Source organism: Dermacentor silvarum, chromosome 3, assembly GCF_013339745.2.
Source record: "Dermacentor silvarum isolate Dsil-2018 chromosome 3, BIME_Dsil_1.4, whole genome shotgun sequence".
Lineage (NCBI taxonomy): Eukaryota > Metazoa > Arthropoda > Arachnida > Ixodida > Ixodidae > Dermacentor > Dermacentor silvarum.
Window position 1 is genome coordinate 64,491,531 of NC_051156.1, and position 12,804 is coordinate 64,504,334.

The 12,804-nt window shown below is 47.7% G+C and overlaps 1 protein-coding gene across 1 annotated transcript; it reads left to right on the forward strand.

The window, feature by feature from the left end:
• The first annotated feature begins 1,872 nt into the window (after window positions 1–1,872).
• LOC119444436 (endothelin-converting enzyme 1) lies at window positions 1,873–10,439 on the forward strand. Its single transcript, XM_049664593.1, has 4 exons — window positions 1,873–2,142; window positions 6,316–6,606; window positions 9,276–9,467; window positions 10,071–10,439. Exons 1-4 carry the CDS (start codon window positions 1,873–1,875, stop codon window positions 10,437–10,439), a joined length of 1,122 nt encoding a protein of 373 aa, XP_049520550.1.
• The last annotated feature ends 2,365 nt before the right edge of the window (window positions 10,440–12,804 follow it).

Below are 12,804 nucleotides of genomic sequence, written 5' to 3' on the forward strand. Positions count from 1 at the left end.
CTGCTGTCCCGTTTTTACGAACCGGGATGAAGGCCTAGTCAGGAAACACGACTCTTCTGTTTCCTTTTGCCTCATCTCTTTGCCATGATACACTGATACAGTAAGCATCGTTTTTTTTCGGTGTCTGAAAGAATTGCGACATGCAGGGGGATGGTCGCTGCTCCCCAAACATGTTGAACAGCTGTGCTTCCTAAATGAGAGCAGTAAATAACTGCAGCCTCCAGCAACGTTCCCCTGAGAGGCCTGGAATTACTTAGTGATAGTTATTTAAAATGTGCAATAGCAGAAGCAAGACATGTTCGGTCGTAAACTGTAAGAACTGCGACAGAAAAAATGAATGTGTTGCTTGAGGCTGTGTGCGAGCTTCGCCCGCCTCAGCTGCACAAGGAGTGCCCGTGTTTACGACCATTCGTCATGCACACCTTTCCACAAAAGAGCACAACCAGTTTTACTGCCAGCGCTGGATTGTCGATAGCCGACAATCACCGGCAACCAATCACCGGCAACACACACGGCTTTACCGCCACCGCTGGTACAAAATATCACGAAATTTTGAACTTCGATGAGTACGGACGTCAGCGATATGTTCTTCCTAGGCAAGCGCGACTGACATACTAGAGAAACTTCACTTTCCAATACATCGAACTCAAACATGGAATAATAAGCGGGAACCGCGAGTTTTCTTGCTGAGCCAGGAATCAAAAACCAGGCGAGCGAATGCTCAGCCACTTGCAACATTTTGTACATGCGTACGCGCATACATTTTAATTTGTGCTTCAAGTTATGGTAAAACCATTACCAAGTTATCTGATCAGCGCTCTTGACAAGAATTACGTGGTCGGAGCAGGTCGCAAACAGGCATTTTCTACTCGAGAACACAGCTCATTGCCGAGCAAAGTTGTCGCATATAGAGCTAACGACGACAACAGTCGCTGGGCTATAACAGCCCTAGAAATATATCACTGTAAAGACTAGAATATAAAGGGTATTCGAAGACTAAAGCAAACATCAGGCTGCTACATTCGTCGTCTTCAGCCGGTAAGCTCGTACGCTATTAAGATTGCAGCGCAGACACAATACATTAATGTATTCATGAATGTAGCCACGAATGTCTTCATTTATTCATGAATACGTCGATAAACTGAAACTGATACTGAAAGATATACTTGCACTGTCGTTGCAGCTTTGGCCAGTCTTCTTTCATCTACCCACTCACAGCTATACCGTGGTGGCCGAAATAGCGGTTTTCAAAGCCATGCCTGCGGCCGCCATGGCCATTGCGAACAAGCGGGCAAACGCCACGCAGGAAGCGCTCAATGGCAGGCGCTGTCACGTGTGCAAATATGGCGGCACCCATGTGTATGGTTGCCGTAAAAGGTCTAGAAAAAATACCGATCTATTGAGTTATATGCATTAGAGCGGCCATATTCAAAACGCGAGTTCTCTTAGTTTCACGTTGCGTAATACCACCAATCTTTTATTTTACCGTGTTCTCAACTGCCGAAAGGGTTCCGCGCTGGGTAATAATGTCCTTCAATTTAAGGTTTGAATGCCTCACACTGCATGCGTTCCCTCAAATCAACACGAACTGAAAGCGACTGCATGACCTTTCGCTCAATGAAGACTTGTATGAAGCACTGGACTAGTGACTCATGGTGTCATCGTGAGCCTCTAACCACATCGTGAGCGACAAATTACAAGATGGACTGGACGAAATTTGACTCCGCGACGGTTAAGACAGCCATATGTTCGCTTTTAAGAGTGATATGAATTGAACGACGTCATAGTTCAAAAATATATCTTGCGGATGAACCATTCTAATGCGAAGCCATGCAACATCAAAAAAGGTCATTTTTTTCCTCCAAGGTTGTCATGAACGAGGCGTACGCCTTCTCTGCAACGCTGTCCGGCTGTTCCAAGAAGTTCAGCTTACGGGACTCTCCCGTGCTGAGCGCCAAGATCTGCGTTGCCGCCATGCTGCAGCTGGCACCGGCTGCCATGGGTCACTTGCTCCTCGGGGCCATCGGGCGCATGGACATGGTGAAGCAGGCTGCTGCACTCGCCGAGCACATCCGCAACGCCTCCGTCCGCTCCTTCCGAAGCCTCGCGTGGATGGACGCGAACACTTCGAAAGCGAATGTGGTGCGTGCCAGCTCTGATACTACAACCAGTCCAACAGATGGATTGATTAATTGGTTGATTAGTTGATTGATTGATTGATTGATTGATTGATTTAACGCCACAAAGCGGCAAAAACGTATTTGCAATCTGGCCCTATTAGAATGCAGTAGGATGACAAGGAATCGAAGCTGCGAGCTCGCGCTGAGAAGGAGTTAGCCATAGAGGCCACCATAGTGGGTTTCATGTAAACGGAAAGAGTGAGAAAGGCGAAATGTAAGGCGAGAAAGGTCAACTTGCCCCGCGCCATCTAAATGTAGCGAGTAGTGGGAAGAGAAAAATAAAAGGTCGCAGAGTTCTGACAGTTATAATCATCCGAATGAGCAGAAATTTGACTTCTTTTAGTTAGCCCGCTCCACCACCACTACACGTATGGCGATCTCCGCTGCCTTAAGGTTAAACGCGCCAATACGTGAGTGAATCGAGGAAACATATTAGACTAAGTTAGCTTAGTGTACGGGAATTGTTAACGAATCTGGGTCTGTATTCATAAAAATATTCTTGCGCTGAAAACTGTTTGTAAGAGCTCATGTCAGCCAATTATGATATCGGACATGTTATTACCGACGGCGACTGGCCAATGGTGAAAGGGGCTTACGATCAAAAAGCTTTGTGAATTTCGACCCCTCAACTTTATTACCACTACCCGTGGGCCTGAATGGTTTACAGATGACGCAAATAAAAGGGGGCCGCAAGAACAAGCTTGTTGCACTTGTCACAACACCTCAACAAGAGGATTACACCAACCATCCACTATTACTGTTCTTTCAAGACTCCAATATTCGTCTTCTCTTTCATGACATAGGCACTAATTTATAAAACGTTGTGTTGGTCCAAAATATGCGAGCCATCAACGAGGCGAAACATTTAGTGAGTGGTGCCGGTATTTAAATAGTGAATCCAGCTCACCTCCATGTAAACAGCGTAAAAGGTATCCGGCATGGGCTTGAACCAAAGACCTCGACTTTTCAAGCCGAAAAATTTAGCCGCGAGGCACCGGCCACACTGTGCAAGCAAGCAGCTATATCCACCGGTCGCTGTGGAAAGTCGACGATTTCCTGTCCTACTTATCCCCTGTACCGTACCAACGCGCCAAGCTGTATACAAAAGCCGAGCGCTGTGCGTTGATCGAGACGATGGGCGTGTACCTATGAAGGACGAGGAGAACAGGATACATGCGAGGATCTCCCGCAAGTTCTCAGCCTGGCATGTGAGCATCCACACCAAACTTCGTTTGGCGGTGGAGGTGCCCTTCGAAGGCAAAATCTTGGAGGTGCCCTTCGAAAGCAGAATCTTCCTACGTGTTTCGCCATCAGACTTTCATCTCTCAATATGATCCACTTTGCAATGAAAATACGTCGAAGAGAAACACGTGCTCATTCACGCCTCTTCAGGGTGACCCCGTAAATTGCTTCTGGAATAATCCGTACGGTTGACGAAAGAAAACAGTGCCGCAATCCTTACAGCGCCTGTGGTCAATAAATGGCAGAAGCGCCGTACTTTTAAGATGAGATGAGGAGATCCATCGTGCTACTGTCCTCGATTCCGTCCTTATTAGATTCTCGTATTTTCAGTCGCTATAGCTTTTTCTCCTCACCTAAAAATCTATCCGCGTCAGCATATGCAAGTGCATTCGTTTTTATTTCTTTCTTTATTTCTGTTGTTTTGTTTGTTTTTCAAGTTTACGTTCGATTGTAGAAAACCATTAGACTGACATACCAGTGCCACAACGTTATTCACGGAACATGCTGGTACATAAAGCTATTTATTTTTTGCCACGCAGGGTCGTGACATGATTTGAGCAACTGGTGACCACAGCACTCGTGTTTAGATCCCCGACTGCAATACATTATTTTCTCTTTCTCATATTACTGTAGGTCACGCCACGAACTGCCATTTTGCTGATTTAACTGTTCGTAATTGATTTACTGTTCAGCTAGCGCAAGACCGGGGTAATTGGAGATCGCAAAGAGAGGCCATCGTCCAGGAGTGGACATAAATATAAGCTGATGATGATGATCATGATGAATGCCAATAACTCTAAAATGTCCCTCACAATGATAACGCTACAAACCAGTGGCTGTGGCATCGTGTGGCAGAACACGAGGTCGCGGGTTCAATTCCCGACCGCGACGGCCACATTCCGATGGAGGCGGAATGCAAAAGCCCTTGCGTACCATGCATTGTATGCAGGTTAATGAACCCCCGGTAGCCGAAATCAGTTCGGAGCTCGCCACTACTACGTCCCTCGTAATCCTCTGCACAGTTTCGGGACGTTAAACCACACAATAGAAATATTAAAACAACAAGGTGCTCCTACCATCATTTCGCTGTGAACGCACACGAGAGGGCGCTCACCAGTAGCGGAGAAACTGAACGCGACCGAACGACGTCACCCAACGCCAAGTTGAGAGCGGACCTCATTAACCGGCACGCTGAAGTTCCTCCGATGCGCTGCACATTTACTGGCATTGTCCCAAGCGACTCGCTCGCACAACCCGCCTGTCAACCCTAACTTCTTGGATGACAAGCAGCTCTTGCCGACACCGCTGCAATTCCTTTTTGTCCATATATAGCAAATGGTATATTAAGTGAGCCCGCCATGCGAACACAGCACCAAGGGTAGAGACACAGCCAGCCTCCAGCGGCAAAGGCTCGCACTAAGAGAGTCAATGAATTAACACATTTCGAATGGTTCAATACTTTATTTCTAGTTTATTTCGAGTGAAAGAAGGTTGACATCGAATCAGCGAGGCTCCACAAGAATCTGTGAAAGGGAAAATCTTTATCCACCCGAACATAGCATGAAGCTACGACGGAAACACAAAGACACGAGTCTGCGACTGGTCGACCACATGTTAAACAGCAACACCTAGCTCATGCTTACAGTATCAGAGCAACTGTGTGAAAATCCAAGCAAAATATGCAATGACAGCTGCGCCATAGACATTTAATAAAGGTTGATATATACAACACACACTTCTACGTTGTCAAGCACTATCCATGACATGTTAAAATGAATTCGCACATATTTTTTCCGTCTGATTGAGGTGGGTAATATTATTATATAAATGAGACATGTGCTGATAATAATAAGCAGGTAACAAAAGAACCAAAAGGCACCTGTGGTATCGACAGATGGCGCAAAGGCAAACTACATTTCAACTTAGGCGCATCTTGCGTACCATGTACCACGACTGTTGCACTACCGTTTCATTGAATTCGAGCATTATTGATAAACAAACGTATCCTTGCTATTATTGCTCATTATCAAAGGTGTTTCGTCCGAGGCAGCATACAAATAGTGTTTCCGTTCATTAACAGATATGAGAAAGTTCGACGCCAAGCAGTGAAAATATTGGTATATAATAAACTACCACCATTCAAACACAACTTTAACGAGAACAGTCTATAGTCAGTAAAGAAATGTGAGCCTTTACAGATGAGCATAACGGTAGTGACATTTTATATTCGTTTTTTCTTTCTTTTGTGAAAGCAACTCTTACCGCAGGGTTGTGAAATTTTTCGGTCGCCATAGACAACATAAGCGCTACCTAGAAATAGCTTTACAGCGAAAGCTCTACTGCGCCATGTTATTCATCGCGTCGCAATGACCTTGAGCCGCCGGAGCGCGAGCCCCGGGAGTGCAAGTATGACTGGTGTGACGTCACGCCACGTGATCCGCTGCTGAGAGTCGTCGCATCTGCGCTCGCTCGGAGCCTCACAGCTGCGATACCACGTGACTAGGCGAGGGTTTAAGCGGCTGCTTCACCGGCAGCTCGGTCGCTCAGTCTTGCCATGGATGGCGCGCCGGCTGGGTCGTCTGTGCGTGCGCTTAAGCGCAAGCGACAGCCTGAGTCCAATCATCCAGTAGATAGCTAGACGCCAGGCTACGAAATCTCAAGCAAAGTTGGCTGCTGAAGCACCGGAGCAAAGGGAGGCCAGATTAGCACGTTATAAAGAAGCTTACCAAGCGCGGCGGAAGCATGGATTAATGAAAAACTGTGTGCATAGCCTTTGCAAAACCATTCCAAACACACCTTTCGCTTGTGATAAATAGGTTTACAAGAGTTAAACCTCAGCGAAATTTTTTTCTCTCTCCCGATCTCTCTGATTTCCACGCATGTCGACACACAGGACAGGATGACGAGTGTCGTGATTGTGGACGGTATGACGACTCACATGCTCCAACCGGATGCCGCCGATAAAAGCTACGACTTCCTGCCCTCTTTCTCGAAGGACGCGGGCTCCTTCGGTGATCAGCTACTCGAGGCTCGCCGGCGCCGCTTCCGCAAGCTCCGGCGCCTCATGTACGCCGACCCGGAGAAGGTCAAGCGGCGCAGCGAGATGTTGCTGCCCGTCATGGCAGTGAACGCCTACTACGTGCCCGTCTTCCACGTGGTCGTCATCTCCGGGACTATACTACAGGCAGGTTACGGATCACGTGTTCACGAGCTTTCGGCACGGGTTAGGTGGTGTTCCCGCAGCTAAAAAGCAAAAAAGAATCATTACACATTTCGTTCTCTTTCAGAAAACAATTTACTTACTTGTTTATTATTACAGAGTTTTAGTAATACAACAATCCAATATTATCTAAAGTAGCGTCAAAATGGGAAAGAGGTTGATCCTCGAAGGCCGAACCATTGCATTCTTGTGAGATCGTGTTCGCGTCTGGCATGACATTTTTTTTTCAATGTCAAAGGCTGGTAAAGCGTAGGCCAGAGTATGGACGAGGCCATTCTGCAGGAGATGGTTGTGGTGTATTTCATTTAAAAACAAGTGCCGTGAGTGATTTATTCTGATGACTGTGTAAATGTTGGCAAGTGTTGTGAAGGCAGCCTCTCTGCATGCAATAGATTGTTCAGTGTTCAAATGATGATAACATGACGTGATATGAAAAAAGCAAACGAAACATCTGTACATTTATAAGTTTTAACCTGCAAAGTACACGCCACTGTCACGGCGACCACTATAATTTTGCCTTTATTGTCTACGGACGCTGCAAAGATAAAGTCGGTTCTTTCTGAAAGTCACGGGACCCCGAGCTTATAGAACATATAGAACTTGTCGCAAGCGTGCCAAGGCCTCTGCTGGCGTTTGTGGTGTGCGCAAGCCTCTGGAGGCCGAAGATACGGTCGCAGGTCTCTGCTGGCGGACACATGAAAGCCCGATCTTGCTGCACGTTTCTGCTGGCGAAAGCAGCAGTAGCCGTGGATATTGCCCTTTTGCAAAACACAAGAAACGTACTTTATTCTCACTGCCTTGTGACAAAGAAGTGTTTAAAGGATATCATCTGTAATAAGGATAAAAAACAGCGGCTCGACCAATAACAGCACCCAAAATCAGTGGCCTAAAGATCAAAAAAACGGTCACCAACGAGTGGATAGGTTTACGACAGCTGAATTTCGCAACCAAGTACAGAAGACCTTGATGACGAACCCAGCAAATCAATGCAAACAATTGCCAAAGAACTTCAAGTTTATGAGCGTACAATCAGACGCGTCACTTACAAAAACACCCACTACTAGCTTTACATCATGAAAAGGAGGCAACTACCATGAAGACGGTGAAGGATTCTGTAGAATGATTGATTGGTGAATAATTCTGTGGAAGCTCCTGCTGAACAAGCTTAAGCATTCCGAAAGCGAGCCATGCTTTGGCTCTTTTGAGACGAAAAAATGATCTGCCAGTTCAAAAGCCCAACAAAATAAATGAAGAATGACTTGGTTCTAGCCCTATACGTAAGTTCCCACTCTATTACAAACGAATTTTCGGGCATCTCTAACGGCTTTGGGAGTTTTCTGCAGTGGGGTTACGTCCTGCTACCCAAAGTCTATGCTGAAAGCATCACAACCGCTGTTTCTATATAAGCTGAAGCGTCGGAATGAGTGTAGCCTTGTATTGAACATGTCGTCAAAGAACAAGCATGATACTTCCAGCTTGTGTCTGCGCATGCAGCACATGGCTTCGGGTCACGAGGGCGGTTCTCTGAACGCTTTCGTGACGACGTCGCTGATAACATGTGCTTCCCAAGTATCCAGGCCTACACCTCATGGACTGCGCGTGGAACGTTGTTGGTAGGGAATCCAACAAATAACCTCACAACACCAACGCTATTTGAAGGCAATCATTGTGGACACAATTGCCAACACCCAGAAGGACCACCACATCAATATTTACAAACGCTTTCGCAGCCGCATCGAGAACGTCATTGATGTTATCGGTGGTTTAATCAAATGAGTGTAATGCCTGCGGTGTCGATGAGACTATAGAACACCTACTATGCTACTGTCCATCTTTTCAAAACGAAAGACATGACCTCTGCAACGTTCTCAATAGGCTAGATAGAAGGCCGTTCACCTTAAGCAAGATCTTGGGACCATGGCCTCGAATATCACTGCTGCAAAAGGCCACAAAAGCGCTGCTGCGATTTTTAAAAACTACAGGACTGAGTGATCGTCTATGATCCGGACTGATTGATCATCAGTGATAGCACAGAGATCTGTTGCTACATCGGCGATATCAACAGTGGACTTTCTATTCTTCTCTTAATCTCTCTCTCCCCCTTTCCTTTCCCCCAGTGTAGGGTAGCCAACCGGGCTCAGTCCTTGCTAACCTCCCTACCTTTCAGTAAATCATTTTCTCTCTCTCTCTCTTAATCAAATGAACTAGAGTAGCGTAGACATTATTACCCTTGTAGGAAATTAGGATCAAACACAATGGTGGAAAGTGTGAGTCTTTTACCTTTACTCGTGTGTTCGTTCTCGGATGCCTGCCGCACCCTATTCATTTTATTCGCTCTATTCATTTAACATTGCGATTATGTTCCATAATACTAATTCTCTTATTGCTCCCTATTTCGACTTGCTGTATCTTTTCTCTCTTCCTGCAAAATTCTGATGTGCAACTGCGATTAGCAACACAGCAGTATTGCTCGCCGATGACGGGTACTACATGGACTGAATACTGCATGCGGTCAGCTATTATCAATCTCGCGCGCTAAATATAACGGGTTATCTCCGAGGAGAACACCCTAAGTTTGTGTAGGCAATCGTTTGGAAACCGTGACCGTATCACATGCTCTTCGTACGGCACAGTCGCCGTTCGCAGAGGACGCTCATGTGCCGGCAATCCACTTCGGCAGCCTGGGCCGCGTCATCGCACACGAGCTGTCCCACGCGTTCGACGTTGCCCATTCGACCTTCGACCAGCACGTGCAGCCGCTGACGCTCTACAGCCCGTCCTCGCGCAAGGAGTTGCTCACCCGCCTCGCTTGCCTTGCCAAACAGGTGATTTCAGCGAGTAACACCTATGTGCAAGGCCTCTAGCTTGAACGCTCAGCGTGCTTTTTCAAGCGAATCTTGCATTGCTTCACAAGTGTCGGCGGTGGTGGTGGTGATTTCACGGTGAAAGTTGGGCCGATCCTGGCGATCGTGCAGAAAGGCTCAAAAGCTCAATGGCACGTACCCCTGTGGGCTCGGGGACCTGTAACGCGCCCTTGAACTACCCTTGTCACACGTGGGACCCAAAGAGACAAAATCACCAGCCCTTCCCCTGTCGAGAAAATGGAGGTAAGCGAAGCTTCTCGTCCGATTCTAGCGAGCTGATTCCAGCGTGAGGGCTTCCGAAGCCCAGGAGAAACATCAGCGAAGAGCCGCGGACGCCGAGTGGCGGGAGCGAGATGTTGAGGCCAAACGTCAGCGAAGAGCCCGCCGACCCTGAGTTTAGGGCAAACGAAGCGGAACGCCTGCGACAGCGTCGTCTTCCCAGTAGCTTCGCTTATCCCCCATTTTCTCGACAGAGGAAGAGCTGTGAATTTCTTTTGTACCCTTTGCATGTTCACTCGTTCCCCGCACTTTCCCTAAGAACCCCTGTGCGCGCGATGGCTGCAGCAGATCAACGACGCTTCGGGCAGCCAGACCCTGGGCAACAACTCCATCTCGGAGGCATTCGCCGACAACGCGGGCCTCGAGAAGGCTCATCTGGCGTTCGAGGCACTGCTGCGGCAACAGTCCGAGGCGCAGCTGGGTGGCGATGGACCGGCAGCTTCGCTGGGCTACACAGCGCAGCAACTATTCTTCATCAGCGGCTGCTTCATGTTCTGCTCGGACCAAGGCTACGCGTTCAGTCGGCACGCCGTCTACCCGCCTCCGTTCCTGCGCTGCAACACGCCCGTGATGAACACGCGGGAATTCGGGGTTGCATTCGGCTGCGCCCAGGGCGCCCCCATGAACCCCATCATTCGATGCAACTTCCACTGATACCTGTTCCCCTCTATATTTAACGCGGTATGGAATAGGCCTGATGTGCCGAAGTTAAGAACCGATGTACGAACCACCGGAACGAAAGTAAGCATAATGGGCGTGCTGACGTATGAACTTGTAAGGGACGCTTTTGCACGATAAAGCGAGAAGTCAACCAGTTTTCGCCACGTTTTCTTTCGGCGCAGCAGTACGCTGATATTTGTTTCCCGCGTAGCACATGTGTATATAGGAATGGTGCGCGAGGGACGCGCGCTTTCACGGGGAGTGAACGCACGGCGGAGAACAAACGCGCATTCTGCGCTGTGCTCCCTTAAGGGCTGCAGAAGTAGGCGTCTCTTTCCTCCTCTACAATCACCATATATGTAGAGCAAACGTGCCTTCTTCCGACGCGCGAAAGGCCGTGCGGGAGGGGGGGGGAAGGGGGAGGGAAGGGAGGCGACGTTTAGCTGCGGCACCAAGTGCCTTTTTATATCAGATGCTCCGGCAACAGTCACCAACGCCGCACGCATTTTGAGCGAACGCGGGCAAAACGCCGACGGCGTCGACAACAGTTCTGCGTGTTGCCGGTGCTGCTGCATGTCCAAGTTTATACAGTTGATAAAGCTATATAGCTCTCTTCAAATTTGCTATCGCAATTGATGCTTCGCCTTTCAGGTGAAACTGCGACAACTTTTTTACGCTATTCCTAACAGCTGTCTTCTAGTAATGAACTGTACATGAGTGAAACAAAGCATGCGTTCTTTAAAAAGTTTGAACAGTTGCAGCGTCTACGTTTTTGTGTTTTTATTAAGGGAATAGCCGAAGCTGGGAGGTGGAGGATTCAAACACCTTGCGGTGTATATAGTGAACCCTCTGCCGGTGAACCGTGATTACGTGCAGCTGTACTCCGCATCTCTGTGTGGAGAGCATAATTACCTGCACGGCGAACTGGCCCTGGACATCATCAGTATTAAGGGAATAGCATTCTTGGCCTTCTCGAAGCACGCTGCGTCTGTCTAATCTATCTACGTACCTACCAACCTATCTAGCCTCTTATGGCAAACCAGTGACCCAAGTTGTCTACAAGCTTGGACCACTAGGCATGTGCTCATGGTCTTGATGCCCTTGCGGCCCATCCGTCGTCATTCCAGCTTTGTCATTCGGCTCTCGTCATTCCGTCGTTGCCATGGATGTTATTCCGTCGTCGTCACGGTGTCTTCGTACCGGCATCATCATTTCAGAAACTTCATCGCACTGTCGTCACGATACCGCCTTCGCCGATCCATCGACGTAATTCCTTCTTCGTCATTTCATTGTAATCATGCTGTCGTCATTCAATCGTGATTACGTCGCCTTACAATGTCATCGTCGCTATACAGGTCGTCGTCATGCATTCGTTGTCATACCGTCATCGTGTTGCCATCGTTGTCGTTCTATGTCATCGTTCCAGCTTCGTCATCTGAATCTCGCAATAACGTCGTCGTCATACTCTCGTCGCCGTTCCACTGTCCTCATACCATCGTGTCACGCTGTCGTCTATACCATCGTCATCATTTCAGAATCGTCATAGCGCCGTCGTAATACCGTCTTCTTCGTTCCATCGACGTCATTCCTTTCTTTCCCAATTCCATCGTAAATAAAAAAAACGGCAGACAACAAAACACTCTGTCATTGACGATAGGCTGCAGGTTCACAGATTTTGAAAAATGCGTGAGCTCGCAGGTGATTTATTCGGAAAAATAAATAATGAACACAGACACGCCCGGAATTTATGAACTACAAATCAAGGAATATTCTTGATTAGGATAGAGAAAGCTACATGGAAGAATAAAGGCACAAAGAAATATCAAGAGACAGAAGGGCTAGAGGGTTCAGACAGCAAAGTGTTCTACCAGTCGACTGCGAAATGTGTTATGGTTCGAATGGGAAGCAATGTGATCCGGGAGAGCGTTCCAGTAGACAGATAGCACGAGGCAGAGCTGGAAAATTGAAAACGTGTGTATTACCATAAGTGGTGCAGAGGTAGCTGAGCTAATTGTGCAGTCTTCGTGACATCCAGGATGCTTCCTTCACATTTGAAGCACGAGGTCGCGTGATCGAATCCCGGCCACGTCGGCCGGATTTCAATGGGGGCGAAATGCGAAAACACCCGTGTACTTAGATTTAGGTGCACGTTAAAGAACCCCAGGGGGCCAAAATTTTCCATGGTCCCCCACTACGACATGCCTCATAATCAGATCGTGGTTTTGTCACGTAAAGCCGCATAATTTTTTCAGATTTGATATGGATACACCAACTGTGTGAATGAATCGATGAAATAATAATAAAAGGGCAATGTCACGGTGAGTACTAAACGGTTAGAATGAAAGGTGAGACTTTATTT